We start from the raw sequence: 26,234 nt of genomic DNA, 5'->3' as shown, positions 1-26,234 counted from the left end.
CCAGTTCCTGAGCAGTGATTGGCCTTCTCTGGCCAGCCCTCCCCACCAGTTTACATACTCTATATGATGTTCGATGGTATGGAATATCTCTTTGGCTAGTTCAGGTCAGCTGTCCTCGCTGTGTCCCCTCCCAATTCCCTGTGCCTCTCCAGCCCTCTGGCTGGCAAAGCCTGAGAAACTAAAAAGTCCTTGACTTAGTATGAACATTGGGTAGCAACAATTGCAAACCTCAGTGTATTATCAACATTGTTCTCATACTAAATCTGAAACATAATGTTGTACCAGCCACTGAGAAGAAAAAGTAGCTATTCCCAGCTGACAACAGGACAATCATAGGGCTAAGAAATGATTGTTAACAAAATATTTCATTGAAACTTTCCATGAGAAATTTTGGTCTTTTAAAAACTGGTGTTTTCATTAAAAACCTACTTGTTATAAAAAATCAAGATGAAACTATTGTCTGTGTTTTGTTGAAATGCTTACATACACTAACACATACTCGAGTCTCTTTGCTGTCTGCCTGGACACTGCTAAATGTAATTAAGCCCTGCTTAGTCAAAGGAAGGGCTCTGATTTGAATTTTGCATATCCATGTCTCATTTTGAAATGCATTGTAAGTGAGCTAATATTCTGTAAACATGATTAATTTATGTGTTTTCAGATTTGGACTCTTAAAATTGTTTTTGTTTTTTTTTTTAATATTGGTTCATGGGTTTATGTGAGTGTGCCTTATGTATGCTTTTACATACAGTCCCCTATCAAGTTGTCTATAGTAGGAAAACAGCAGCATCATAATAGTTAATGGAAGATAACATAAGAGGAGAAAGAAAATTAGCATTCCACACAGCAGGGCATTTCGGATGTTAATCTGCCTTGTAATATAATTGACAGGGAAGCAGATATCTGGGAAGATGTTTATTCCTATCTTTTTCTCTAAACAGTTAGTGTTCAGTAGTTATGCAGCAGGGGAGATGGAGAAAAAGAAAGTTCTAGCCAAGTGAATGTTCTTTACCTGCAAAGACGTTAACTTTCATCAGAAGGTAGTTAATCACTGAGAGAGAAACAGATGAAGAAATTGGATAAAACATTTCCAGTTCCAAAAGTCTTTATTGATTGTGTCCCCCTCAAGAAAATTCAGCTCAATCTCTGAAACCCTCAAGTGATTAAACCTTGGGCAGTCCACTGTAGACAGAGCAAATGAGAATTGTTTCAAAACCAGACATGTAGAGCTAGGATAGTTAAAGTGAAAAAGGGTTCTTTTTTCACTTTGAAATCCTAGCTGGGAGACATCATTCAAGGTGTTGATTTTAAGGAAAGAGTTTTCTTAGGTGTTACAATCTTTCTCTGTGTAACAGATCCCTGAAATCTTGAAGCAAGCAACTGTTATCCTCAGGGGAAAGGCTCTTTTAAATAGAAACCTAGAGCTTGGAAGATGGGGAACAGGTCTCTGGTCCACCACAGGTAACTTGTACAAGCTGATCTAAAAGTTTCAAAGGCAATTAAGCACAGAGAGACTGAAACATCACTAAATGGGATGCTCAGACCTGTGACCAGCTGAGAGTTCCGATTTCCCAGAGATGCAAGCTTTTAGCTCTCAAAGCAGCTCATTTGCAAGACTGTAGCTATTCTTACCAGTACTAACATGTGGTTTAAGGTATACGATATTACTGCTTTCCTCCATTTTCTGTATGAAGCATGAAGATCTTGGATAGTTCTGCTTGAACTGCAGTTTGCTTTCTTGAACTCCACAGTGTGCTGCTGGAGTAAAGCCCTTGGCTTCTTTGCCTTGGGTTTTTGGGAACTTATGTACATTAAAGGTGATAGGGGGGAAAGGTCTACAGTAGGAGAAACTATGAACAGATTCCTTTGTTCGTTCTTGCATAATTATTCATACAAGGGTTTTGAAGAATAGTAGTTGTTCACCATTCAGTGTGCTATCCAGGAATCTTAACATAAAACAACATAGGAAGGTCGATTTAGGAAACTCACCATTAAAGTCAATTAATATTATTGTAACTAAAAGCATGAAGCTAATTGACTCAAAGAAGAAAAAAAACCCAACCAAACAAACAAACAAAAAAACCAAAAATCCTGACAGCCCTGTGATAGTTTTATCTTTTCTTGGGCAATGATTCTGATTTTAATTATCCTTACAGGTATCAGAAGGGGTGTAGTCTCAGAAGTTATCAGCTGTCAGCTGAGCTGTGATAACTGGTTGAGTGCATACTCTATAATCATAAATGTATGTGAATCAAAAACTGGTTTAGACCACTTGAACCAACCTGCTCAAAACCTATGGTTACCCTAACTACTCTGGATTATCACCAGTTCAGCTCGAATCACTGTCTGAGCCCAGGATCCTTCTAAGAGAGGCAGTATATTGATTATGGGTCAAATCAGGAACTTTGTTTTATGGCGGTGTAATTGCATAGTTCTGTTGAGTTACATGAGAGCTCTCCCCTTGACTGGATTTACACCCCTGAACTCAGTATCTGCTTTAGCTCTTGGCTTTTGTCCAAGAGTCTTAAAGCACCTAACAAACTTCTAAATTTTCCCTGATAATGCCAAAGAGTAAACACGGGCACAGAAAGATTAAAGGCCCCTTCTCCAAAGCCTGTCAAAGTGTACAAGCATTTTTTCATTAGATTTAGACTGGACCTTTAATACCTTGTTTGGACAGACAAAGAATACCTGGAAATTATCTTAGACAATGCCTCTGGATCTAGATGTTAAAGGCATGCTTTGCATGAGGTTATATAGTTCTAAAATAAAATCATAAGATGTCACCAAAAGACATCATGCAAAGAAAGAGTCATAAGTCACCAAGTGCTTGTTCTTTGATCTAAACAATGGGTAAAGAGGAGAAACTGTGCTGGGATACCTGTGGCTGTCTGCCAGAATAAAAAAAAAAAAAAAAAAGAAAGAAGGAAAATTACAGTTATTAATCTGAATATATATAATATAAATATAAATTATATATATATAAATATAGATCTCCAGTGTCCTTCATCTCCCATCACATATAACAAGGATTAATTAAGGTACAGATAATGCATATACTTGAGGTAACTGGGAAATTAGAAGTAGCAGGTGGAATCTAATGCTGTGAACATGCAAACTTCAAGCTAAAAGCCTGCACCAGAGATGGTTGTGCATAGTTCTTACACCTGATGTAGAGAACAGGCCTTTCCAGAGGTTTATTCCTCTCCTGTATGCTAAGTTAAATGAATGCCTTGTCATTGATGGTAGACCCTAAGATAACTAATTTTAAATAGCTAAATTTGAGTTAGATGACCACTGGTTTTTAGCTGGTCAGAGCTACTTGACTGATTTAAAGTGACTGACAGTCACCTGATTCACTGAAGTGATAAACACCAAGATGTCATGAGAAGACTTGTTTTCATTTGTCCCAGGATGAACCGAGTACCGGTGGGGTGAAGTAACATTTTGTTTCTAGAATTATTCTGTTCAGCTCAGACTGTGTCCTCTGACCATTTTTCCTCCCAGGCTTTTGCAAAATCTTCATGAGACTTATTGTGTTGTTGAAGTTTGTGTAAGTGTGATCATTATCCATCTGTATTCCATGCAATTATTATTTACATTATTGAATTCCCTGGAGGTAAAATTAAAATGGAGCTTTTAATTTTTTTTTACCCCTATCTCAAGCTCTTGTTTTTGTTTCCCTTTTCTCTTTAACAGCCTTGTTTCCCAGGAGACTACTTGGTACGTCCTCATGTTTCCAAGACACTGTAGTTCAATAGGTTGAGAGTTAATTGCCAGCTGGGAGTTTCCAGATGTTTATGCACTAGCCCAAAGAGCTGTCCGCTGGTAGCAAATAAACATTTGGAAAGACATAATCCAAACAAAGCATCATTTAGCTGATTGACATATGTCTGGAAAACTTGGTATGTTTGAGAGAAATGGAACTGAAATTAGGAACAGCTAAGAGCAAGTCATTCATTATCAATAATTAGTCAATTAGATTTTTTTGTTCAAATTCAGATATGATTCTCAAGCACTGTACTCCCTCAGTCATTATCACCCACACAAGTAGATGACAGAAATAATGCATAGTCTTCACTCTATCTTTCCTTAAGAGATGTGTTCAGAAATATGCATTATACTGTTGAACATAGGCTGTTCCAGGGGGCTGGATGGTGCGAATGATTGGTAATGGAATATGAAGCTTTTCGCACAGAAGTCCAGATACACATCCAGCAAGAAGAGCTGATAGGAAGTGAGCAATCAGGTTGAGCTGCTTAACAGTTTACTAGCAAAATATTTTGGGTTTTTGTTTGGTTCTTCCCCTGTGCTCCCCACACCCCCCACGCCCCCACCCCCCCACCCAGTGAAATGGGTGGTTCTATACACAATCAAAACTGTCAGTGGGGAAAACCGATTGTTCTGAAATTATTTTCCATCTGGGAAATCAAAATTTTAAAAAACACCTTTTCTCACCAGTTTCACTTTTCTCTGTAAAACCCAATATTGCTGCTCCATATGACGTTATTTCAAGACCTGAGTGTTCAGTGCTCTGTTCTTTAAGCAACGTTCTTCGGGAAGCAAGAATCCTTTGGAGGGCTCATATGAATGCACATTGAAAGATGTAGCATAGGAAAAGCAACACCTGAAAGAGGTGCTATAGTTGTAATTACATTAAGCATCACAATACAAAGGATGAATCAAGTATTTTGATGTATCTAAGGGAAGGGGGCGGGGGAAGGCGAGAAAGAAATCTTACTGCCTTTTGTCGCAATGCACAAGGAACTGAAATATGGAAATTCTTGCAGGATGGAATAACAGATATGTATTGTTTCATCACAAGCCATATGTTAATATTTTTGAAAAATTCTACTCTAGCTGATAGTTGATGCTGGGTTAGTGCCTTGTAAAGCAATTTTGTGATAAGCACAAGGAAGACAAAAGAACCCCCATGAACTGGGCTTTTAAGGTTCAGGTTTGAGGCTTATGAACATTAAGCTCTACTTTATTCCAGCTGGCCACTGCTAGGATGGAACTTCTTACTGTCTCTAAGCAATCAGGACACTTACTTAAAGCAAATGAAGTATTATTTTTCCTGAATGAATTACTTCTTACACAACAAGAGTGGGATAGAGTGTAATTCATGTGCATAGAATATTTTTAAGGAGAAAGGAAAAATAAATACCTAAAAAAAAAAAAAAAAAAAAAAAAAGAAATTGTCCCTGAAAAACATGTTTTTTCTTTGTCTGACCGTATGAGAGACCAGATTATTTCTTTTCAGTTTATAAGTCTTTTTACCCTTAACACCCTCTTTGGGAAATTGGAGATGTTTGGATGCCTTCTAGTAAGTACTGTTTCTTGGAGTTTGGTAGTTCTACTACTTTTACAAACATGTTTGGAGAGGACTTAACAGAGGTTTCTCCCTGATGAGAACTTCCACCCTCAAACTCCACCCCCCACCCCCACCCCCCTTCACATGGATCTCGGACAGAAACTTTGATCCTTCAAAGAGGAGCAGTCTCCTGTCTATTCAGTTTGAATTACAGTCATGATATGGTAGGAGTTGCAGGACACTGTTACCCTGAACTGTTGTCATGACCATCACAATAAGGAGAAAAATATAGCTATCATTATGGGAGCTTTACACTGCATAGTTTATCTCTATAACAGTGCACTATGATGTGCCTAATTAGACTGTATCAGCTGCTCCACGTCTGCTACTAAAGGGAGACTTTCTTATTGTGTCTAGTCAAGAGAGAGCTCTCAGCCTGTGATTTAACACTGAAATTAAATTTAAGCATAGTTTCCCATTTGATTATCAGGCTATGGTTGACTTTTAAGGATCCTTTTCAACCCATTAGTTCTACTAGCTGTAAACTCTCTGCCACAGTTTCTTCCTCTTCTCTGGTAGATGCAGACTAACTGGAAACTCATCCATTTAAAGTTAGAGGGGAATGAATCCAAATAATTCCAATTAGAGTATGCAAACTTTTGCTGCTGTTCAGTCTGCTTCCTTAATTGTCAACTTCCACTTCTGAGTCTCAATTATTGAGACATAATAAACGTGGTTGGCTTGAATAAACTGAAAGGAACAAGACCTTCAGAAAGCAATATAGAGTAAGAAATAGGGCAAAAATAAGGGTTGGGTTTTTTCCACACCAAATTGGAACATTCATCCAGATCCAGCTTGTAGCTTCATTGTGTGAAGAGTAGGGTGACTTCCACAAAACAATTTTTAAGGAAAAAAAAAAAAAAAGTACACACACATATTTATATATATATATATATGTATGTTTGTTTATAGAAAAAAAAATCTCCCTAGTCTCTTGGCCATACTAATATATTTAAAGCATTATAAAGAAGAAAAGAATGAGCATATATTTCTTCAGTAATATTGTTTAAGGAACCAACCTTGATAAAGCAGTGAACATTGTATGAACAAAAAGTTCATAGTGGTGATCAGAGATGAAAAAAAGTTCATAGTCTACTGTGTGCTTACCTGTTGCATACTTCTTATATGCATGAGGAAAAGGTGGGTGGGTCAAGGTGAGGTTGTGGGACACATTTGTTTCTTTGGCAGTCTCTCTGTACTTGTGTTGTTCTTGGAATATGCCCACAGTTTGATGGACATGCTCCCTAAACCCTGAAAGATCTGATACCTCCATTTCAAGGAGCTGGCGAGGTTGCAGACATTCTGTAGTAACTAAAGAGAAAATGTCCTCTGCATAACAAGCATTTCTTTTGCTGCAGGAACTGGCAGGTTTTCAGTATACTGCAGTAAGAAGGAATAGTCTGATCACATCATACACACACACAACCGGTGTAAGACATAGCAACCGATCAGTTTTATCAGAAGGCAAGCGTGGATGTGGGGAGAGAAATGTTTTTTCTCTGCCCTACCATGAGAGGTCTTTAGCCTTTGCAGTTTATAAGACAACTTTTTTTAAAGAATCAGGAAAGTGATCCACTAGAGCATCTCTGAAGTTCTAATGTTCTGTAAAGCGACATGGATGTTTTGCACTGATTGACTGGGCTTTGCTGTGATTGTCTGTATGAATGGTTGGAAGCCAATGAGCCCTTGCAGCAGCAAGTGCAGTGAAGTGGCTTTCTGGTGTGATGCAAACAGGGAGACTACTTGTAGATGCAAGTCAGGCTAAACAATAGGTGTTGTCCTCTGCAGTGGGAAGTCCTAAGTCCTTGTATGCCTTTAAATTAAACACTGGGTACAAAAGAAGGTCATGAGACCTTCAGCGTGATGTGGCAGTTATGTGGCTTATTCCCAGTGGTGCTGCTGGAGCAGCAATGGGATCTCATTACCCCACCTTGCCACCGTGTGAGTTCTTTGGGATCCCTAACCCTGTACAACCCTCTGTTTCCAATGGTTAAACATGTATTCAAACAAGAGTAAGCACTCATGGCCACACTGTTGCTCACTTCATCAGGGCTCAGAGGAAGTGATGATAGTTTCATTTCTTGACTCTTTACTACTGACCTACTAAGGAGATATTTTTATTATTGATTTACTGGGAATGAGGTGATGACAAGAATGTGGTTTGCTCTGTGTCTCAATTTTAAGCAGATCCTCTTTGAAACATTGCTCTTACTGAGGTTTTGCCTTTTGTTTACAGGCTGTGCCTTCTTAACATACTGCGAAAGGGAGTCTGCTCTAAAGGCCCAGAGTGCACTGCATGAACAGAAGACACTTCCAGGGGTGAGTCCAGATTGATAACTTTTTTTTTGCTATTATTTTTTTTATTTACAACTATAAAGGGTTGTATATGGAGTTCTTGTCTTGGGTTTGGAACACTAATGTCTCCGGTTACTTGCATGATTCACTATTTGCATTGTGCTAATAAAATCAACTGAACCATCCAAACAGTTTCCATGCAAAAAATGAAAACATCTCTGCTCTTACTGGGAGTCAGAAAGCAGTACTTAACTGGTTATGGGCTCGATTCTATCAGATTTACTCAGCTGAGGGAAGGTTTTAGGGTTCTGACTACTACAATGAAATATTAGAAATGTTTACCAGGTGTTACGTCTTACTATATTTTTCCTCTGAAGCAAGGTGTGGCAGCAAGAAATCAAGAAACAGATCACATTATTGAGTTATTACAGAATGAAAACATATTCCTGATGACAAAGTGGTTTGACTCAGTTACTTTAGTATTCAGGCAGCTGTAGCAGATTGGAAAGGCGGTGAGACAAGGAGAAAAGAGAGAGAGGAGAGACGAACACAAGATAATGAGGAAAATTATTCACATGAGCAAGATCTAAGGTTCAGACAACACAAGCAGAACAAAAATTAGAATCAGCATTATGTGGGGAAGACCTGCCCTGCTGGGATGGCTTTCCAGTTTAGCAGTAACCGGGAGGAGGGAGAAAGAAAGAGACTATTTAGATTCAGCCAGGGTACATGGATTCGAAACAGCTGAGTACAGTACTCCTGTGGCTAGAATAGGGCTGGTTTCACAATGACACAAAAGTCAGTGATCAAATAATTAAAAGTGGGATCCTGAGGATTCCAGGTTGCATCTGAACTGAGAGGAAATTGAACCCAAAGTCTGCCTTTATTAGTTGGTGTTGAATGACTGAGTCCTGCATACCCATAACCTACCTTTCCACAAAACAAGATACATCAGTTGCTCTGTGTGGTTGATGGAAGTGTTGATTCTGCTCTGCTTGTTTCCATCATCCCAGGTCTATTTACCTATCTTTATGCCACCTTTCCAGTATGAAGATGCCCATGCACTTGCTCATCTACATCTATCTTTGCTTTAAAGGCCATACCTTATGTAAATATATAAATACTTCATTCCCTAAAAATAAATTTCTGTCAGCTGACAACTCCCTCTGAATTACTTTTTTTCTAGACACTTGTTTAGCTACAGATTGAAAGTAGCATAAGTTTTGGTGGGATTTCAGTTTGGGGTTTTTCTTTCCCCGCCTTCCCCCACCCGGCTTCTGACAGGTGATGTTTTCTTTTTACTTATCTCTCCTCTGATAGAACTGGATGTAAAAGAAATGAAAATATTTTGAATAAGGATGTTTCAGGTAACCTTTTACCTGAGATTTTCTGAAATATGCTTGAAATTCAAAATCAAAACTAGAAACATGCTTGTGATGAATAAGGTGGTGTGTATTTTAAAAATACTATCTGGAATTCCAGTTGTTTTCACTGAGACTGCTGGCTCTCCTCATTAGGAACCAGACCACTCACATGTGGAGCTCATATCTTCTTTATAGGGTTAAAATCTCACCCTGAAGTTGTATTATGCAAATATCTTCAAGAAGACAGTGGGTCAGTGAGTGAGGGCTCAGAACTGGGGAGGGAGGGCAAGTGATGATATATCCACAGTTCTGAATTTCATTCTGTGTCTTAGAGATTTCACATCACAAAACTCTTAAAGTCGAAACTGTTGTTGGACAGTGAAAAAATTCAACCAGCTTTTGCATTAGGATCAAGACTTCCTTCAGAGGTTATGCTGACTGATTCCAGACTACAGGCAAAACACTTCTTCCTTGGTTTATGTAATTTCCATCACATATAGCCCATACTGAGCATGATGACTTCAGAAAGCTTTTTTGTTTTGTTTTACACTTAGAGGTGACACATCAGGATCTGATTGAATTGAGAATAGTGAATCCTCTGTCTAAAATAGCAACCAGGTTTTGGAGAGTTCTGAGCACTGATTTCTGCCATCCCTTCCATTTCCAGTTCTCTTTGTCTCAGGATAAAGGTTTACTTTCCACCAGCAAACCCTCTGCATACAGCTTTCTGCCAAGTTTCTAAAATCATCTTCTGAATGATCTCACTGTAGTTTATTTAAGGAAACCAGTCTTGTCTCTTGATAAACTATCGTGCCTGGATCTGTTTTATGGTTTCTGTGTGAGTAGCAAAGAATTATTTATGACTTACCTGACTGTTCTTGATAACATGCACCAACAATATCAAGCATAGTTCATCACCATAAAATAAAAAGCACTTGTAAGGTCAGGGGTCTAAGTCCTCATTCACATGAGTTCACAAATGACACATATATAACACCTTCTCTTGACCCTCTGCTGTCTGTGACATAAACAGCAGTACTTAGGAGGTATCAAAAATAATTAACAAGTCTGCTATAACAAAAAAAGAAAATAGTACTACAGTGATCTGTTGAATCAAGACACTTCTTTCCCATCCCCCAGAAAACTGTATTTGCCTGCTCTTGCAATACTGCTGTGGTTTTTGTACTATAAAACAGAGAACTGAGTCATTTTTAATAGTATGCACATGAATGTTAATGTATGGAAATAGTGAGGCATGAGGACTTTGTGTCCAGATTTCAGACGCCTTGCTCTTAGCTATGTATCACTTTGTTTTTAGTGGAGTGGCTACATGCACATATTTTACAGTAATTACTTTCTGGATGTGCTTTGTAATATGACAGAAATATGTTTCACATATTTCTATGTTATATGTGGGACATAAAGTCATCTTGTCGAATAATCAAAAGACTTCCAAGCAGGTATGTGTTGATTAATAAAGTCTTTACAGCACTTTGTTTTGGGGCGGGAAGGAATCATGATAGATATTTTGAAGCAATGAGAATGGAATGTAAACCATAAAATTATTAGTTGAATACTCTTTATCTAAATGAATTAGGCTGTTTTGGGCAGTTGGAAATTGTCTTGCCTAAAATGGAAGGTTAACGTAGCAGGGTGTGTGTGTGTGTGTAAAGAGCGCTTTGCAAGTGTCAGGCAATTCAGATTTTAGTGTTTACTTGTGATTGTTTATTTTACATATAATAGAGTAGCTGGATGATGAAGTATATGAGTTCTTTAATAATTTATAGAAATGCTTTGATGTTGCAGTAATTACATTAAAGGTCACATATCAAAGGTAATTTGGTTGAGCAGCTGTGATGGTTTCTCAGAAGCAATCAATATTGCTGTCCGTGGTGATGATTTCACCAAGGGGACTGCCAGATTAAAGGAGGCTTATTACCAGACAGACAGACACGGGGGAAATCAAGAACAGATTGGAGAGATGCACTATTCTCTTTCCCCACCTATAATTAACATTGTTCACCATAATCTGTGCTAATCCTTCATAGTGGGAAACCACTTTCTTTCTTTTTTTTTTTTTCCCTCCAACTTTATAAAAAGCAAGTTAGGCAAGGAAGACTAATTTTGGGGGACCAGGAGAGAAAGTAGAGAAAGTAAAAGTTGGTTCACCCTTGGGATTTCTGATTCTGATATCTCTCTCAATGATAAAATCAAACCCATGGCCCATGGTCTTGGGGAAAGCATGGGAAGGGGAGGAAGTGACCTAGACAATGACAGTGCAGGGGATGTGAGAATTATCTGCCTGCACATTTGGTATAATATTATCTATTTGCCCCACAAAGCTCCACAGGAAATGAAATCAGGGAAATAAAATTATGTTTTAAGTGTAGTCATTTTGATTACAAATTATAGTGAAGTCAACTTTTTCTCCCCTTTCTTTTTTCTTTCTGAAGCGAATGGCAGAGGATAATGCTGAGAAATGTAATTATGCTATCAAGATCTACTTTTATTTATAGCACAAATAAACTGAGCTCATGTATGATAAGCACAGCAGCATTTTTCTCCTTTGCTTCTTTGTGGCTCTCTCAGGCAATGGGAGTGAATAGTCCATGTATATTTGGTTGGAGACACTGCCTCTTTGCATAATGCTAAAACCTCCCTGTAAGACTTGCAAAGAAAAACTATAAAATTAAGTAGCTATGAATCTGTTAACCTCAGCAATCTGCGGGGCTTATTTGGGCTAGGAGGCAGACTGGGCTTTCTTACTGTATTTCTTGCTCTAGAAAGGGAGAGTGGTAATACTGGTATGCTGAATTTCTCAGTCCATAACATAATTAGTTTTTTTCCTAACTTTTCTCATACCCTTTGTCTCTTCTGCCATCTAGAAAAAAATGCATTGTATTATTTATCATATGCAAAAATATGCAACTTTAACATTAGAAGACAGGTGAGCTTATAAAACTTATATTAAACTCAGCTTTAAACAAATAAAAACCCCTCTCTAATGAAACTGATTCTGTGCTTAGTTGTTGTTTTTCTTTTTTTTAAAAAAAAAAGAAATGTTTTTCTATGTTGTTAGCCTTATCCAGCTCAGACTCTTCTGTATATGTGAGGAAACCTGAGTATGGCGAGGATGTGAGAGGCTGTCTTGCGAAATCTAGCCCATTTGAGTCCTTGTAATAAGGCTTACATGAGACATGAGTGTCATCTGGATGTTAGAAGCCCTGCACATATAACATGGATTTCACTGTTCAAGCAGACCTTGCTGTAATTTTGCAGTCTTACTGTCTTTTTTAGTGTTTCAAAGCTTTTTTCCAAAAACTTGTTAGAAAACCATTAAACCACATCTCACCCTGCACACTGCATTATGCAAAAAATGGTACTACAGTCCCACACCTTCCCATTTCAAAAGTTTTTTTCGACCAATGTAAATTGCCATTTGGTCAGCAGTGCCAGGCTGGATGGGTTCCATTGATTAAAGTAGCCTGCTGAACACACAGCCTGCTCACCATGCCCTTTAGATTTTGAAAGAAAACACATTTAATTGTTCCCTTGGGAGAAACGTGTCTGTTTTCTGAAGTTAAAAATGAAGATGAAAAGGAATAAAACCAGAGCTGAGGTGAGAGACTTGCAAAAAACAGTCCTGTAGAAATTCTCCAATGCTTTAAAATCTTGGAGTGTCAATGCCATGGTTAAAATAGTTATTATTTTTTTACCCCTTCTTTCCTCCTGGCTGACCAGCCAGTAAAAGGGCGTTCAGATCTTGCTTTGGGGAAAGGAGGGGGATAAGAAAGAGAGAGGAAACTATATGCACTTCCCATTTGCTAAAAACCTCTGTAGTTTGACAGTGCTGTTCTGTTCACCAGATGAGATGAAACACCTGGGTCCTATCTGCTTGGTAAACATTGAAGTTCCATTTCACTAGTTAAAGATTGGCTTCTGTATCCCTATACAGCAGCCTCTAGAATACAAAGTAAACTATCTCTCTGCCACCCAGTCCAAAGAGCTTTGGAGGAAAAGGATACAGAGCAAGCATTCTGACAGAACCAGTGTGTTGGATGCATGCTGTTATCTCAGCTGAGACTGGGGTATTCATCACATTTGTGGTGGCTAGCTAAGATCAGCTTGATATGCAAAATGGGAACAAGGCTTCTCAGTTGTGTTTGAGACTTGGCAGACATTGGAAAATGGTGTGCAAAAAAAAAGTTATAAAGGTAATATTGTCTTGTGTTTCTGCTTTGACACCTTTTGGCTCTCAAAGGACAATTTCCAAGTTATTCAACAAAAGCTTTTGCTGGACCTTCATTTGCTTTATGTGTTATTCAATGACAACTTTTCTCTCTGACGTGTCTGGCATAGGAGGATCAATCTAATTTTATGTACAACTGTAAAGATGAATGATAAGTAGAAAGGATTCAGGCAAGTACAAGCTGAATAAATTATAAAGGGCAAATGATGACAGCACTGGGGGTCCCAAGAGACAGTGATATGATAACAGAAACTAAAGACGAATTTATGATGGATGTAGTTAGCATGTACTGAGGCTGTTAATTCTTCAAGGTAGTTTTACAACTTCTTGTGATTGAAGCAATCAAAGTATTTCATTTTAAAGAGATGCTGTATATTTTCACTTGTCTATTCTGCATATTTGTATGTATGGCCTAATTTATATGCATAGCAGTAAACTCCCATAGGCTAGTCAAGCTTACCTCCCATCAAAGAGCCCCTGTTCTCCAAGCCATAATGCCACTGTTTATGCATAAATAAATAGATAATGTGTAACAATTTGAGGGCAAACCTGGATCTCAGGGGGGGAAAAAAAAGTTTCCATTTTCATAGAACACAGCAATCAAATCTTTTCAGATCCTGCAAGTAGCTGAGCACCTTCAGCTACCTTCAAAGCCAAGCCTAGGGATTGAGTTAGCTCACAGATCCCTGATGAAAAATTATATATAACAAGCTTCAGGTAGGTCAAATTTTGGGCTTAAGCTACTTTAAGAGCAGCTGATGCAGCATCATAAAGTTAGAAGCAAATCTGATCTCAGAGCAGTTCTTGATTGCATTTCATTCATACTCTTATTTCTATCTCTTGTTCCTTATTATTAAGGATATTTGCATGAAAATGATCTTTTTTTCCTTCCTCTGAAGGGTTGTCTCTTGTCTGTGAGTAATGCTTACTCTGGCCTACATTTGTGAATGCCATGGGCTTGATTCTGACTTCATTTACACAAGTGTAAATCAGCAGTCATCTGATTGAGGTCAAGGGATTTATATGGCGTAGGAAAGAGCAGAGTCAGCTATATTTGTCACTGCCGAAATGATGTCATCGTGAACAGTACCATAGCTCTAAATGAGGAAACATATTTCTACCAAGAATCTTTGCATCTGAATATCTGATCTCACAAAATGCTGAGCATCTCTGACACCTGCTGGTCCATTCAGTAGCTCCCATGGGGTTTTTACTAGAGAGAGATCCCAGCTTCAAGCTATAGGAATTAAAGATGGTTGGTGTCTTGGTGTTTCAACAGTGTTAGCCATTAGATGCTAACAAACCCTAAACATGGGTTTCCAGTTGCATCACCCTACTGATCTGAGTGATGATGGGATACACCCAGGAATAACTTGCAAGCCATAAACCTACACTTCTTGTCCCATGTTCTCAGTCGCAGAGCGACAGAGGTAGAGAAGAACAGGCATGCTTTAACAATCAATTTACTTTTCATTTGTTTGGTCATATGGATGATATTGTGAGACATTACCTAGTCCAGGGGTCATTGTTCACAGGATAACCTTTCCATAAACACCCGCTTCCCGTATTCGCACTATACAGTAATGGAGAAGAATGTGCTGACTGTAATCTGTAATGCAAGGCCAATGCAAGCTTTCAGTAATGCACTTAGATGAAAATGCTGTACAATTATGTGATTTTGACTTCCACCTCTGGCAATATGCCCACCTAAACTATAGGTTTACCAGTGGCAGTTGTACTTCTCATAGCTTACATTGGTGTAAGCTGTCTGCCCCGTGTTTCTTCATGCAGTGCATGTATGTCTTTAAATCCTTCAGATACTTGGTGAGACGAAAATAATATATATATATATTTTTTTTAAGTAGAAAAGGTTGAAGACTATACACAAGAGTGATGGATCAGGTAAGTATGTCTGCCTCCAAAATTATTATCATCGAAACTCGAAGAAGTGTGTCTTGGTCTAGTTAAATTTAAATAGCACATATAATAGCAATATAAACACGAAACCACAGATATGAATGCTGTGGAGCCACTACATTCCATTACTGTAATTCCTGTGAGATGATTACACAATAAGGACTTGAATCTTGCCTGAAATGTTATTTCTGTTAGTGCTACTCATGCCATGTGTGTTAGGAACATCAATGCATGTTGAAAACAGACTTTCAGTTGCAGCATAGACAGACTGCAAGCCTTACCATGTGAAATCCAACCACTGGCTGCAGATGTTTTCAAAAAGCTGTGTAACCTATATTAAACAGCCTGAGAGCATGATTCATGCATTAAGCTTAAAACTGTGCTTAAAGTTAAGAACACGTTTTAAAGAACTAGCTGAGCTGGAATGCTTTTGGGAGTGACAAAAACTGTCCCATCTCTCCACTTATGGATAACTTTTGATAGGACTTGACATGATATAACCCATTTAGCTACTGTGCTTTACTTCTGCTAAGCTCTTACTTTGGCAGGGAAAAAGTGGTGGGGAATGACTGACCATGAGATTGCACTATCAGTTCAGGCAAGTAGGTATCTGAAGTGATTTTGCTCTGTTGAGAAGCTGCAGTGAGAGACTTACAGCGGCACTGCATGTATGAGTTTCTGCACTTGGCAGGTTCCCAGCAATGTCAAATGTCTCTGATTAGTTTCTGTAAGTACAAGGACAAAATTAAGCCTAACCTATTTTTCAAAGAAGAAATGTGCATTTCCCATTTTTCTCTTTAATGGGGACTTATTATATCTTGTTTCTTATACTTTTTCTCCCCTCTCCTTCCCATCATGTCACCCCTTTAAAATAAAAATATACTGAAAGAAAAAATCTTCTTAAAATTTCCTTTTAAAAACATGTACCTTCAGATTTCTATGAGTTCTGCACCATATTTTGACCTTGGTCTGCATACATTTTCAGCACCAAATGAATCCTATGGTTCTAGAATGAAGTTGTTCCTTTCCCCTCCTTAGGAATGGTAAACAACAATCCTCAAAGCCTCTGCTACTTTCTAATGCATATTTTCTTTGGCATATTGCAAAAAACAACTGTTTTGATCACTGGCTTTGTAGGCTGGTTTTGGCAAAGCAAGTCTTGAAGTCTTGTCCAGCTATATGTAATCCATTCCAAGCTCAGGTTGCTCCTTCAAACAGATGGAATGAATTTATTTTTCTCTTGTTCTGTGAATGGTTCAGACATTTTGATGCTACTATAGTGACTTTGCGTGGTAAATATGTAACTTATAAGACTTGCTGGCATGAGTTTCTGATTTCATTTATAACTTTGATCAATGGAATAGCATTTTGTTTCCAGGGTGGTAAAACTGGAATCAGATTTTCTAGGTCTTTTTATTTATGGCTGACTTATGTCAAGATCTTTCTTGTTAAACATCTGAGACATTGCTTCTATCTTTTGCAATACTTTGTGGTGTCCTTTCTCAATAAAGTCACACTAGTGCCTCATGTCTGGCTGAACAGCATTTTCTCCTTCTTTTCTCCTCTGTCCCATCTCACTCTCACGTCTGCCCTTGCCATCTCTCATATCCTTTTTAGATTTGCTGGAAACATTACTCTGTGTTCACATATTGCCTGCCCGGTGAAATGACTTGAGATTACAGCTACCAAGGAGGAACACCTTACTTCCCAACTACCTCTGTATGGGAGATCGCATATTTTTCCCAGACAAAGGGAAAGACTTAGGTGACAGATTTTTTTTCCACATTTTGTGAAGCTACACATATATAGGTAGCAGAAGTGGCTTGCTGTAAATCTGATGTTCCTTGAAATTATGAGGCTTTGAAATTATGTGGGTTTTCCCATGTATGTTCATGTTGCCCAAAAGAAACAATGCAGCAAGGAGAGGGCTGTTCATGCAACATTCTCCTGCCTGCTCTTCCTTAGAACAAATGGGCAATGACTAGCAACTGATTTCTGTGCCCATGCTTATCCTGCACAGGGGAAGGGAGGTGGGGTTTGTGCAGGGGAGCCAAGCCTTGCAGGCTAGATGTTTTGGTGATAGCAGCCCCTGCTCCCAGCTTGTTGTTTTTTCTATTACTGCACTTTCACATTGTTTGATATTAGACTCATTTTCACCAGGGAGGGGAGCAGCCAAGACACTCCCAGGAAGCTGGGCACAACATGTCACTAGCAGCCAGCAAGCAGATAGCAGCTGAGGGGATCCTGAGAAAACGCATGTACTTGTGGGCTCTTTATGTGTTTTGGAACTATAGTACAGGCTCTACAAATGTGGATACACTCCAAAAAGTAAAATACAGATGTGACACGCTTCAAAGACATTGTCTCATATCCCAGTGGAGGTCCCAAATTTATCTATATTGCTATGTGTTTCTCTTTTATTTTTGTTCTATTAAGCCTTAAACCTTTTCCATCAGCACTCTGAACCCAAGCTGCCACAGCACAGTGGTAATGCCTCTAAAGTGAGCCTGTCCAAACTAATTTCATTGTCCATGTTGAGTGAAGTGCAACAATTAAGCAGACAGCATAAATGGGTCCAGATAAATCGGGTATTTACAATTATTTCAGTTTGGATAATCTAATGTGATGTTCATTGTGCATCTAAGAAATATGCTTCCCAGTGAGGGGGGCTTTCATTCCGTACTCTTGTCTGCTGGGTATAAGTTCAGAGTAACTCCATGGACTCTGCAGTGTTTAAGCTTCTTTACTTCAGTGCAGCTCAAATGAGAATCTCACCCTTTTTCTTTAGATACCCTGTAAAGCTGCCTCCCTTCAGCTGTGCTTGCACTTTAGAAATACAGCCAGGGGAGCTGGAAGGTCATTTCTTTTTCTTTTTTTTTTTTTTTTTTTTTCTGGGCCAGGGTTGTGTTGTTGAACTCATTCACTTTGGGGAATCCAGCTTTCTTTGAGTCCCTCTTTGCTCTCGAACACTGAAACTCTGACTGACAACTTGAGTTACTCTCCAGATCTGGCATTGCTGCTGACTTTCTGGACAGCATTGCAATCAGATCCCCTCATTATCAATGCCTCTTTTTCTTGATATTAGCACCTTGGGGCTGTATTCTGGCTTTCCAGCAATTCGAGCTGAAAACTCATAAAAATCCCAGTTGAAAGGCAGGGGATTTATACCAGCAGACTGACATGAAAAGGCAGATCACTGCTACTTTCTGCTTAATTTTTTTTGAAGGATCCTTTGCTTGCCCTTCCCTCCTCCTGGTCCCCCCCGCCTCAACCAACACACTGTGTTGCTGGGCTGTCTTCACCAGCTTAATCACATTTGGGCCCAGTGGTTTTCCTGCAGACCCTGGAGTGCGCAGTGCTTAGGCCTTGGTTATTAGTTTATACAATAAATGAAGCCCATTAGAAGAGGATAATCAGGGCTCGGAGAAGGCCACCTCACTCGTTATCTGAGGAGGTTATGTTAAGCCTCTATAGTTATTAATCATACTTTCCCATGCAGATAGCTGAAGATTAACAGTCACATTCATCCTCTTTGCTCCTCATTCTTTTGCACTGATGTGCAAACGCTCTTTATAATTGTTGTTATTACAGTTCTTCATAGCCCATCCAGTCAGCCAGGTCTGCTCCTGATATGTTGCTTGAAGTCTTGCACCATGGTGGCTTGATGATACAGATCAGAGCCACTGGAGGTCTCTCCATTTATATCTCGGAAAACATCCTTGAGAGTCCTAGAAAGTCTCTGCTAGCTGTTATTGAATTGTTGTCCAAAGGCCAAGAGAGTTCTGAACAGAAGCCGACACTATTATAAGAGCCAAGTTTAACAGTAACCCTCTTGATTTCACTTGCTTTGCCTTTTAAGACTAGCTCTAACCTTGAACTTAGACTAAGATGATATGCTACCTTGTGGCTTTTTGAAATCTAGCCTAATGCCCTTTTAATCAAAATGAATGACTCTTTTTTCCTTACTTAATTTTCAAAGCACTTCAATCAACTGTGTTAAAATCAGATCTGTACCAGGTGAACTCAACAGCGTTTAAATTAAAAAAAAAAAAAAAAAAAAAAAGAAGTTGTAAAATGGAAGAATTTATACCATCAGAGAAAAACATAATTTTTTTTAACATTTTTTCCCTAGAAATATTTCTGTGTTCTATCATTCTCTTTCTGGAAGCCTGTGCATGCATGCACCACCCCCACACTCCCACACCCCCCTCACCCCCCACACCCCGCCTTTCCTCCCCCTTCCTCCAACTCTGCAGAAGACCTTCATCAAAACCCAGGTACCTGAGGAAGAGAATTGGAGTCTTCTCTCCCCAGAAAGACTGAAGTCATGGAGCATTTGCTTCAATAAAACTACTGTTAAAGCAACAGTTAACAACTTGATTTAGTGTATAATGACTGCACAACCATCCAGTGGCAGATCACATCAACGTACTACTACTTTCAGCTGCTTGCACACCCATTCCTTTTCTATGCAGCCACTATCAGCTTTGTAGAAGCTGCCCTCCAATTTTCTTCTTATTCCACTTCAAGAAAACCGCTTTCCTGCAAGTGGGTTTAGCTTCTGGAACAGGGTCCAGGTCAGTGATATACAGATATCCTAAACCAGTAAGTCCATAGTATCTATCATTCAAACTTAAAATCACCAGTTCATCCAGCTGCTGAAACCTGGATTCACTTCTTTGAACCTGGAGTGTGAGTTACCATATGTCAGTTTATCCATCCTAAAATTACTTTTTAACCTGTGAGGGAATGCACATTTCAGAATAAACAGTTCATACCATTTCTGCTTTGACTGAAGCAAATAGAACTCCTAACTCTGATTTCTCCTTAAGGAGTCTATGTGCAAGTGGGTCTGTTTCCCTCACACTTGCAATGGTAACACCAAAGTGCAATGTTTATGCTTCTCAAATGCTGGGCTTAGAAATGGATTCTGCATATCTAAAGGAAATCAGAATTCTTTCTTGACTCCAAGGTCTACTAGTCTCTGTCATCTCATGATCTCGCTCCTCCTTTTTCTTTTTTTTTTTTTTTTTTAATTTTTACTTTTTGTTCTATCCTAGACAGTGTGCTTGATAATGCCTAAGATTCTTACTAGGGCCTTATGTTTAATTTTTCTTTTTAATGAAAGTATTTTCTCCAGAAAATGTCAATTCAGGACCTTTCCATTTGAGGGATCATGGTGGTTTTGGTCATGCATTTATCTGAGACTGAGGTTTTTGGATCTGTTAGAAAATTCTTGCTCAAATGAAAAGGCCAGAAAAGCAGAAATCAACCCAAACAGGCAGGCATGACATTTGCTTGACATATGGAGCTTCCGTGATACAAATCTCTGCCTTACCAAATTCAAACTAAGAAGTGAACACACACTGGTTCTCTTCTGCCCACTCCAGTTAAGTTTCCTACTCACCTCATTCTTGGCTATTTGAAGACTGGCACATGTGCTTCCTTTATGTTCTCATCTCTTCTATTTTTACAGAAACTACTAAGCAATTTATCTGAAATACTAAAGATATTTTTTTTTTTTTGAGTGGATGAAGATTTTTGTATGGATCATTGAGGCACAATACCAGACCTTGCTGGTTTTAAGAAGAATATACAGGGTCTTGACATGCTGTAGCAAGGGGGGATGAGGCATACAGACTGGGAGTTTACTGTTGCTGACCTCAGGTTTCATTAAGATGTTGGCACCTCCTCAGCTATCTGTCTCAAAACTGGTCTCTTTCATCTTCCTTTAGATGGAAAAGTGAGGCTGTGAGAAAGTATGGAGAGAAAATACCTATGATAAGGTGTGGTTTTGAGGGTTGAAACACAACCAGGATTTAAGAAATCTAGATTCAATACTTCCCTATGTGACAGAAGTCAAAGAACTTGCCTTCATATCTGACCCACAATATGGAGATAATTAACCTTCTCCCACTGTTACCTCTTTGATTAGTAGACATTTAGAGTTCTCCAGAGTAGGATTTTTTCTTTCTTATCCATCTATGTTTGTGTACAGTGCTTAGCAGTGACAGCTCCTGCTTTTGACTACAGTGTCCTAGACATTCCTGTGATGCTGACAAAGGATGATAACTGTTGGGAGGGAAAATCTTTCTTCCGATATAAGGTGATGGCTCAGAATCATTCTTGCCTTTCAGAATGGGCTGTCTCTTTCCACTTTCTCATGATTGACCTGAAAATAAATAAGGGAAGAGTGACATTCTTACTATTGCCTTTTTTTTTCTTTTTTTTTAATAAAAAGGAAGGAAAAATTCTCTTAGATTCATGCTGTACTTGTCCATACTATATTTGACATCTGTAATAAAATTTGGGTCAGATATACTTTTCAATAAAAAGAGGGATCCTACAAACAGCTCTGTGCTTGTATTAGGGTCATGTCAAGAATAATAGAGACTATTGCCACTGCACTGAATCTCTGCATTGTATTAAGTATTCCTCACCTCTCTCTTCTCTGTTTCTTTCCAAGACATAATACAAGATGCCTATCATGTTCCACCACATCTCACCAAGGCACAGAAAGGGAAGCTGGTTAGCAAGGGGCAAGCTCCTCAAAGTTATTCTAGCATCAGTGAGCACAGGAAAAAGGTGAAGCATTCACATTGTCTTGCTTGATCATTTGTGTCCTCTCCCCGTCTGGGTAAGAATTGCAGGAGGGAGGAAGGGCTTTTGTCAGGGGGAATTTCTTTTTTTCTTGCTGTTACTTCATGGGGAGGTTGCAAGCTGGGTTTTTTGTGAATGAATAGTGCCTTGGGGAGAGATGAGGGAATGACCATTCGCATATGAAAAAAGTGGTCTTAGGTCACTTTCTTTCAGTGTTGTTTGCTCAAGGCCTCCCACGCTGCTCACAAGTGCACAAATTTTAGGCATCTGCCTGTATGCAGAATAGATCCTATCTGTATAGTCTTGGCACTAAGATTCCCTGCCATATCTGTACACTGTCCATCCGCAACAGGAGACTTCATATGTTATCACAGACCTCTGATCGGTTCACATCTAGGGATGGCTCTTGACCTTGATTGCCTCATACATCTTGCCCTACCAGTTCTGGATCAGTGCCCACAGCATTATGGTGGCTTTTGTATATCACCATTTGTTTCTAGCCCTCAAGAATACTTTCAGCACTGAGTCTCAGTCAAACCTTGTCCACTTTGAGTGGGGTGACTGGAAACCAGGAGGAGAGACGACTGAGTTTCATTTCACTCATGCCTCATAAAAGGTTTTGTAGTCATGTCATCATAGGTAAAGAAATTATTTGCTTCAAATTCAATGCCCAGAGCTGCTCTGAGGTGCTTTCACTGAATCTTTTCTGTTTTGGAATGGTATTTTCTGGGGTAGATGGTGAAATCTAGTTCCCTCCAGAGGTGTGACATCTGCTGCCCTCTGTCCAAATCCCAGTTTCACTTGACCAATGCATCAATAATTCAGTGTCATCTGCTTGGTGCCACACACCTGCACTTTCTTTCCCTTTTCTTCTCTCTTCTCCCTCCTTTTTCCAAAGCCTAGTGACATCCTTTGCTGTGACAATAGTGACATATTTGAGGTGCTAGCATAGATCAAAGTCCTCCCAGGATCAAACAACTTGCTGTATGCAATCCTTATGGTTACAAACAAGGTCTTTCACTGACAGAAACACGTTTCTGTGCTGCATTTTCCACAGCCTATCAGACTTGATTCAAGGGTAGCTTTTGATTTCACAAAGAAACTCTCTTCTGCCCTTCCCCCCACCAGGGGGAGGGGGAGTGGGGAAACAGGCTCAGTTTGGCTGAAAGAAAAGGGAGAACAGCTTTCTTGAAACTTTGGAGAGAGAGTTAATATACTTATGCTGTACATTTTGTTTGTTGTATCAAGTAGAAGATAGAGAATTTTAATGGAGGATAAATGTACCCAAAGTAAAAAGCAAAAAGAGGACTGAGAAATTTGCCTGAGTGTTTGTTATATCATCCTGGTATTTTTTAGTATCTTGTGGTCTTCCCTGTAAGATTCTTGCTGTTCAAACAGCCCTTTAATATAACCTTTGTTGTTCCAAGTAATAGGTGGGTCCAGAATATGTTTTGAAAGTCAAATAAATGGTTTTCAACACAGGATGCTAATTACTGGGGGCAACGATTTCCTATTAATCTTTTCTTCGTACAGGTTCTAGCAAACCTTCAAAGGAGATGCATTGAAACTATAAGTATTAATGTACTTTTCTGACTGGCTTGGATCTTCTGTAATCTATCTCTTGAGGCTTCTCAAAAGCTTTCTGAAAATTCAAGTGACGTAGACACTGAAAATTGAATGCAAATACTAATTTTGCAAGTCCCATTAGTAGAGGTTCACATTAGTTTCCAGTACTCCGAAAACACTATTTGGTGCACAACTGGGGGTTTTGTTGTTTTGTTCTTCAGAACATTTGATAAAAATCCTTTTAAAATTATTTTCAAAAGACAATTCTGCTTGGATCTTGGAAAAAAAAAACCCACAAGATTTTTCATTTGCCACTTTCTATACGGTCAGGAAAACGAAAAAATAAGGAGTGTAAACAACAAGTAATACCCCTCTCCACATTAATGCAAGGAAAAAAATCTATATTTTTGCTAGGGAAAATAATTGCTGATTAAAGCTTCTAAACAAATAATACTCATAGCCTATAATTTGCATTCTATTATTAAAAATCTATCAATAAAAAGCTCTTTCTAGTAATTAAGTTTAGGGATATAACTATTTACTCATAGTGTTACTGGGTTTGGTACTGTTCTAGTTCATACTGATACACAGCGATCGAAAGAAGCACTTGCTTACAAGTGCATAAAGATGAAACATAGTGCTTTCAAGAAGAAAATTAGAAATCCTCCCTTGATGCCCACTTCATCAGAGTCTGTTTATTGCCAGAAGAGTCTTAGTTTCATTCCTAGCTGGTGTTTCTTCTCTAATTTTGAGCATCCACTTTTCTTAAGGTACAAGTACTTGGCACACAGGTCCTCATAAGATAAGAAAAAATACAGATGATATACTCTGAAAAACTGTTTCTCAGGAAGTAAAAGACACAAAACCATTTCAACTTGTGATCACTCTTAATGGGATCACACACTTGCTGTTTTGCCTCAATGGCCTCTCTTCTAGAGTGATGTTAATTTCCCTGATACATAAAGTGTATTTTTTACCTTGTCTGAAGTGAGGAGGTGTTAGTCCCCTTGTGAAGAGCTAGAATCATAGAATCATTTAGGTTGGAAAAGAACTTTCAGATCATCAAGTCCAACCACTAACCCAGGATTGCCAAGTTCACCATTAAACTATGTCCCTAAGCACCACATATATGTGGCTTTTTTGAACACTTCCAGGGATGGTGATTCCACCGTCTCCCTGGGCAGCCTGTTCCAATGCTTGACCACCCTTTCAGTGAAGAAGTTTTTCCTAATACCCAATCTAAACCTCCCCTGGTACAGCTTGAGGCTGTTTCCTCTTGTCCTGTCACTTGTTATCTGGGAGGATGCACCAACACCCACCTGCCTACAACTTCCTCCCAGGTAGCTGCTGAAAGCGATAGGTCCCCCTTCAGCCTTCTCGATTCCAGGCTGACCCCCCTCAGCTCCCCCAGCCGCTCCCCACCAGCCCTGTGCCCCAGCCCCGGCACCAGCCCCTGCCCGTCTCTGGACACGCTGCAGCCCCTCTGCGTCCCCCTGGCAGTGAGGGGCCCAACCTGAACACAGGAGTCGAGGGGCGGCCTCGCCAGTGCCCAGTGCAGGGGGACGGCACTGCCCTGGCCCTGCTGGCCACGCTGTTCCCGGCACCAGCCAGGATGCTGCTGGCCTCCTTGGCCACCTGGGCACATGGCTGGCTCATGTTCAGCTGGCCATCAAACAGCACCCCCAGGCCCTTTTGCACTTGGGCACCTTTCCAGCTGCTCTTCCCCCAGCCTGTAGCGCTGCATGGGGTTGATGTGACCCAAGGGCAGGACCCAGCACTGAGCCTGGTTGAACCTCATATAATTGGCCTTGGCCCACCAGTCCAGGCTGCCCAGACCCCTCTGCAGAGCCTCCTACCCTCCAGCAGATCAGTGCTTTCACCCAGCTTGGTGTTGTCTGCAACTTACTGAGAGTGCACTCGATCCCATCCTCAAGATGGTTGATAGAGAAATGAAACAGGACTGGCCCCAACACTAAGCCCTGGGGAACGCCACCTGTGATCATCCACTAACTGGGTGTAACTCCATTCTCCACCACCCTTCGGGCTTAGGCCATCCAGCCAGCTTTTAACACAATGAACAGAACACCCATCCAAGCCATGAGCAGCTGGTTTCTCCAGGAGAATGCTTTGGGAGATGGTCTCAAAGGGTTTGTTAAGGTCCAAGTAGACAATATCTTCAGTCTTTCCCTCATCCACTAGGCAGGTCAACTTTCATAGAAGGAGATCAGGTTTGTTGAGCAGGACCTGCCTTTCATAAGACCTAAACCTGCTCTGCACCACTGAGGTTGCTGAGACATCTTTCTCACTAGTTGCCAGTTTCCTTGCTGAAGCTCAGGATGCTGGGAGGGGGTGAAGTGTTGCATAAGGCTTGGCACTGGCCCCCCGGGTGTTTGGCTGAGGCTTCAGATGATTCAGGGATGAGATCACTCTGCTTGGTCTGGTAGTGAAACCAGCCTTGGGTATGGCTGTAATGCTGTGAGGGACCAGTTCTACCCAGTTTGGGGTAGGCAGGTTGCTCCATGAACACGTTGGAGCCTGTGAGATGTACTACAGTTAGATGATACATCCAGTAGCATATGGGCTGTGTGTACACATAGTGTATCTGCTTGCTGGTGACTCACTGATGCCTCCGCAACCAACACTCACATGTCTAGGAGAGGTTGCCTCTCTATGTGGTGAAGTCCCACCGGTGTCTGATGTCATCTCAGGAGTTCATGGGATTAAGCAGTTGTGTAGAAAAATTAGAGGCTTTCTGAAGCTGGAATTAAAGCACAGTTTTACTTTTCCAGAGGGAAGATGATGAAGAGGCTCTTCAGGCATTTTCTTTTGCTGGTTTTGATATCTCTCTGCAGATTAGCCAATTACACTT

At 39.8% G+C, this 26,234-nt stretch overlaps 1 protein-coding gene across 9 annotated transcripts in view; it reads left to right on the top strand.

The window, feature by feature from the left end:
• The window catches only part of CELF4 (CUGBP Elav-like family member 4), a 720,910-nt gene that overhangs the window by 85,384 nt on the left and 609,292 nt on the right, over positions 1-26,234 (top strand). For all 9 annotated transcript variants that reach the window (XM_027784805.2, XM_027784801.2, XM_027784803.2 and 6 more), the window contains exon 2: positions 7,611-7,693. In XM_027784805.2, the coding sequence (XP_027640606.2) occupies positions 7,611-7,693 (83 nt within the window). The remainder of the gene's footprint in view (positions 1-7,610; positions 7,694-26,234) is intronic.

The sequence above is a fragment of the Falco peregrinus genome, chromosome Z (assembly GCF_023634155.1).
Source record: "Falco peregrinus isolate bFalPer1 chromosome Z, bFalPer1.pri, whole genome shotgun sequence".
In the NCBI taxonomy this organism is placed as follows: domain Eukaryota; kingdom Metazoa; phylum Chordata; class Aves; order Falconiformes; family Falconidae; genus Falco; species Falco peregrinus.
Note: the sequence above shows the minus strand (reverse complement) of the source record. Positions and strands in the feature narration are given on the sequence as shown.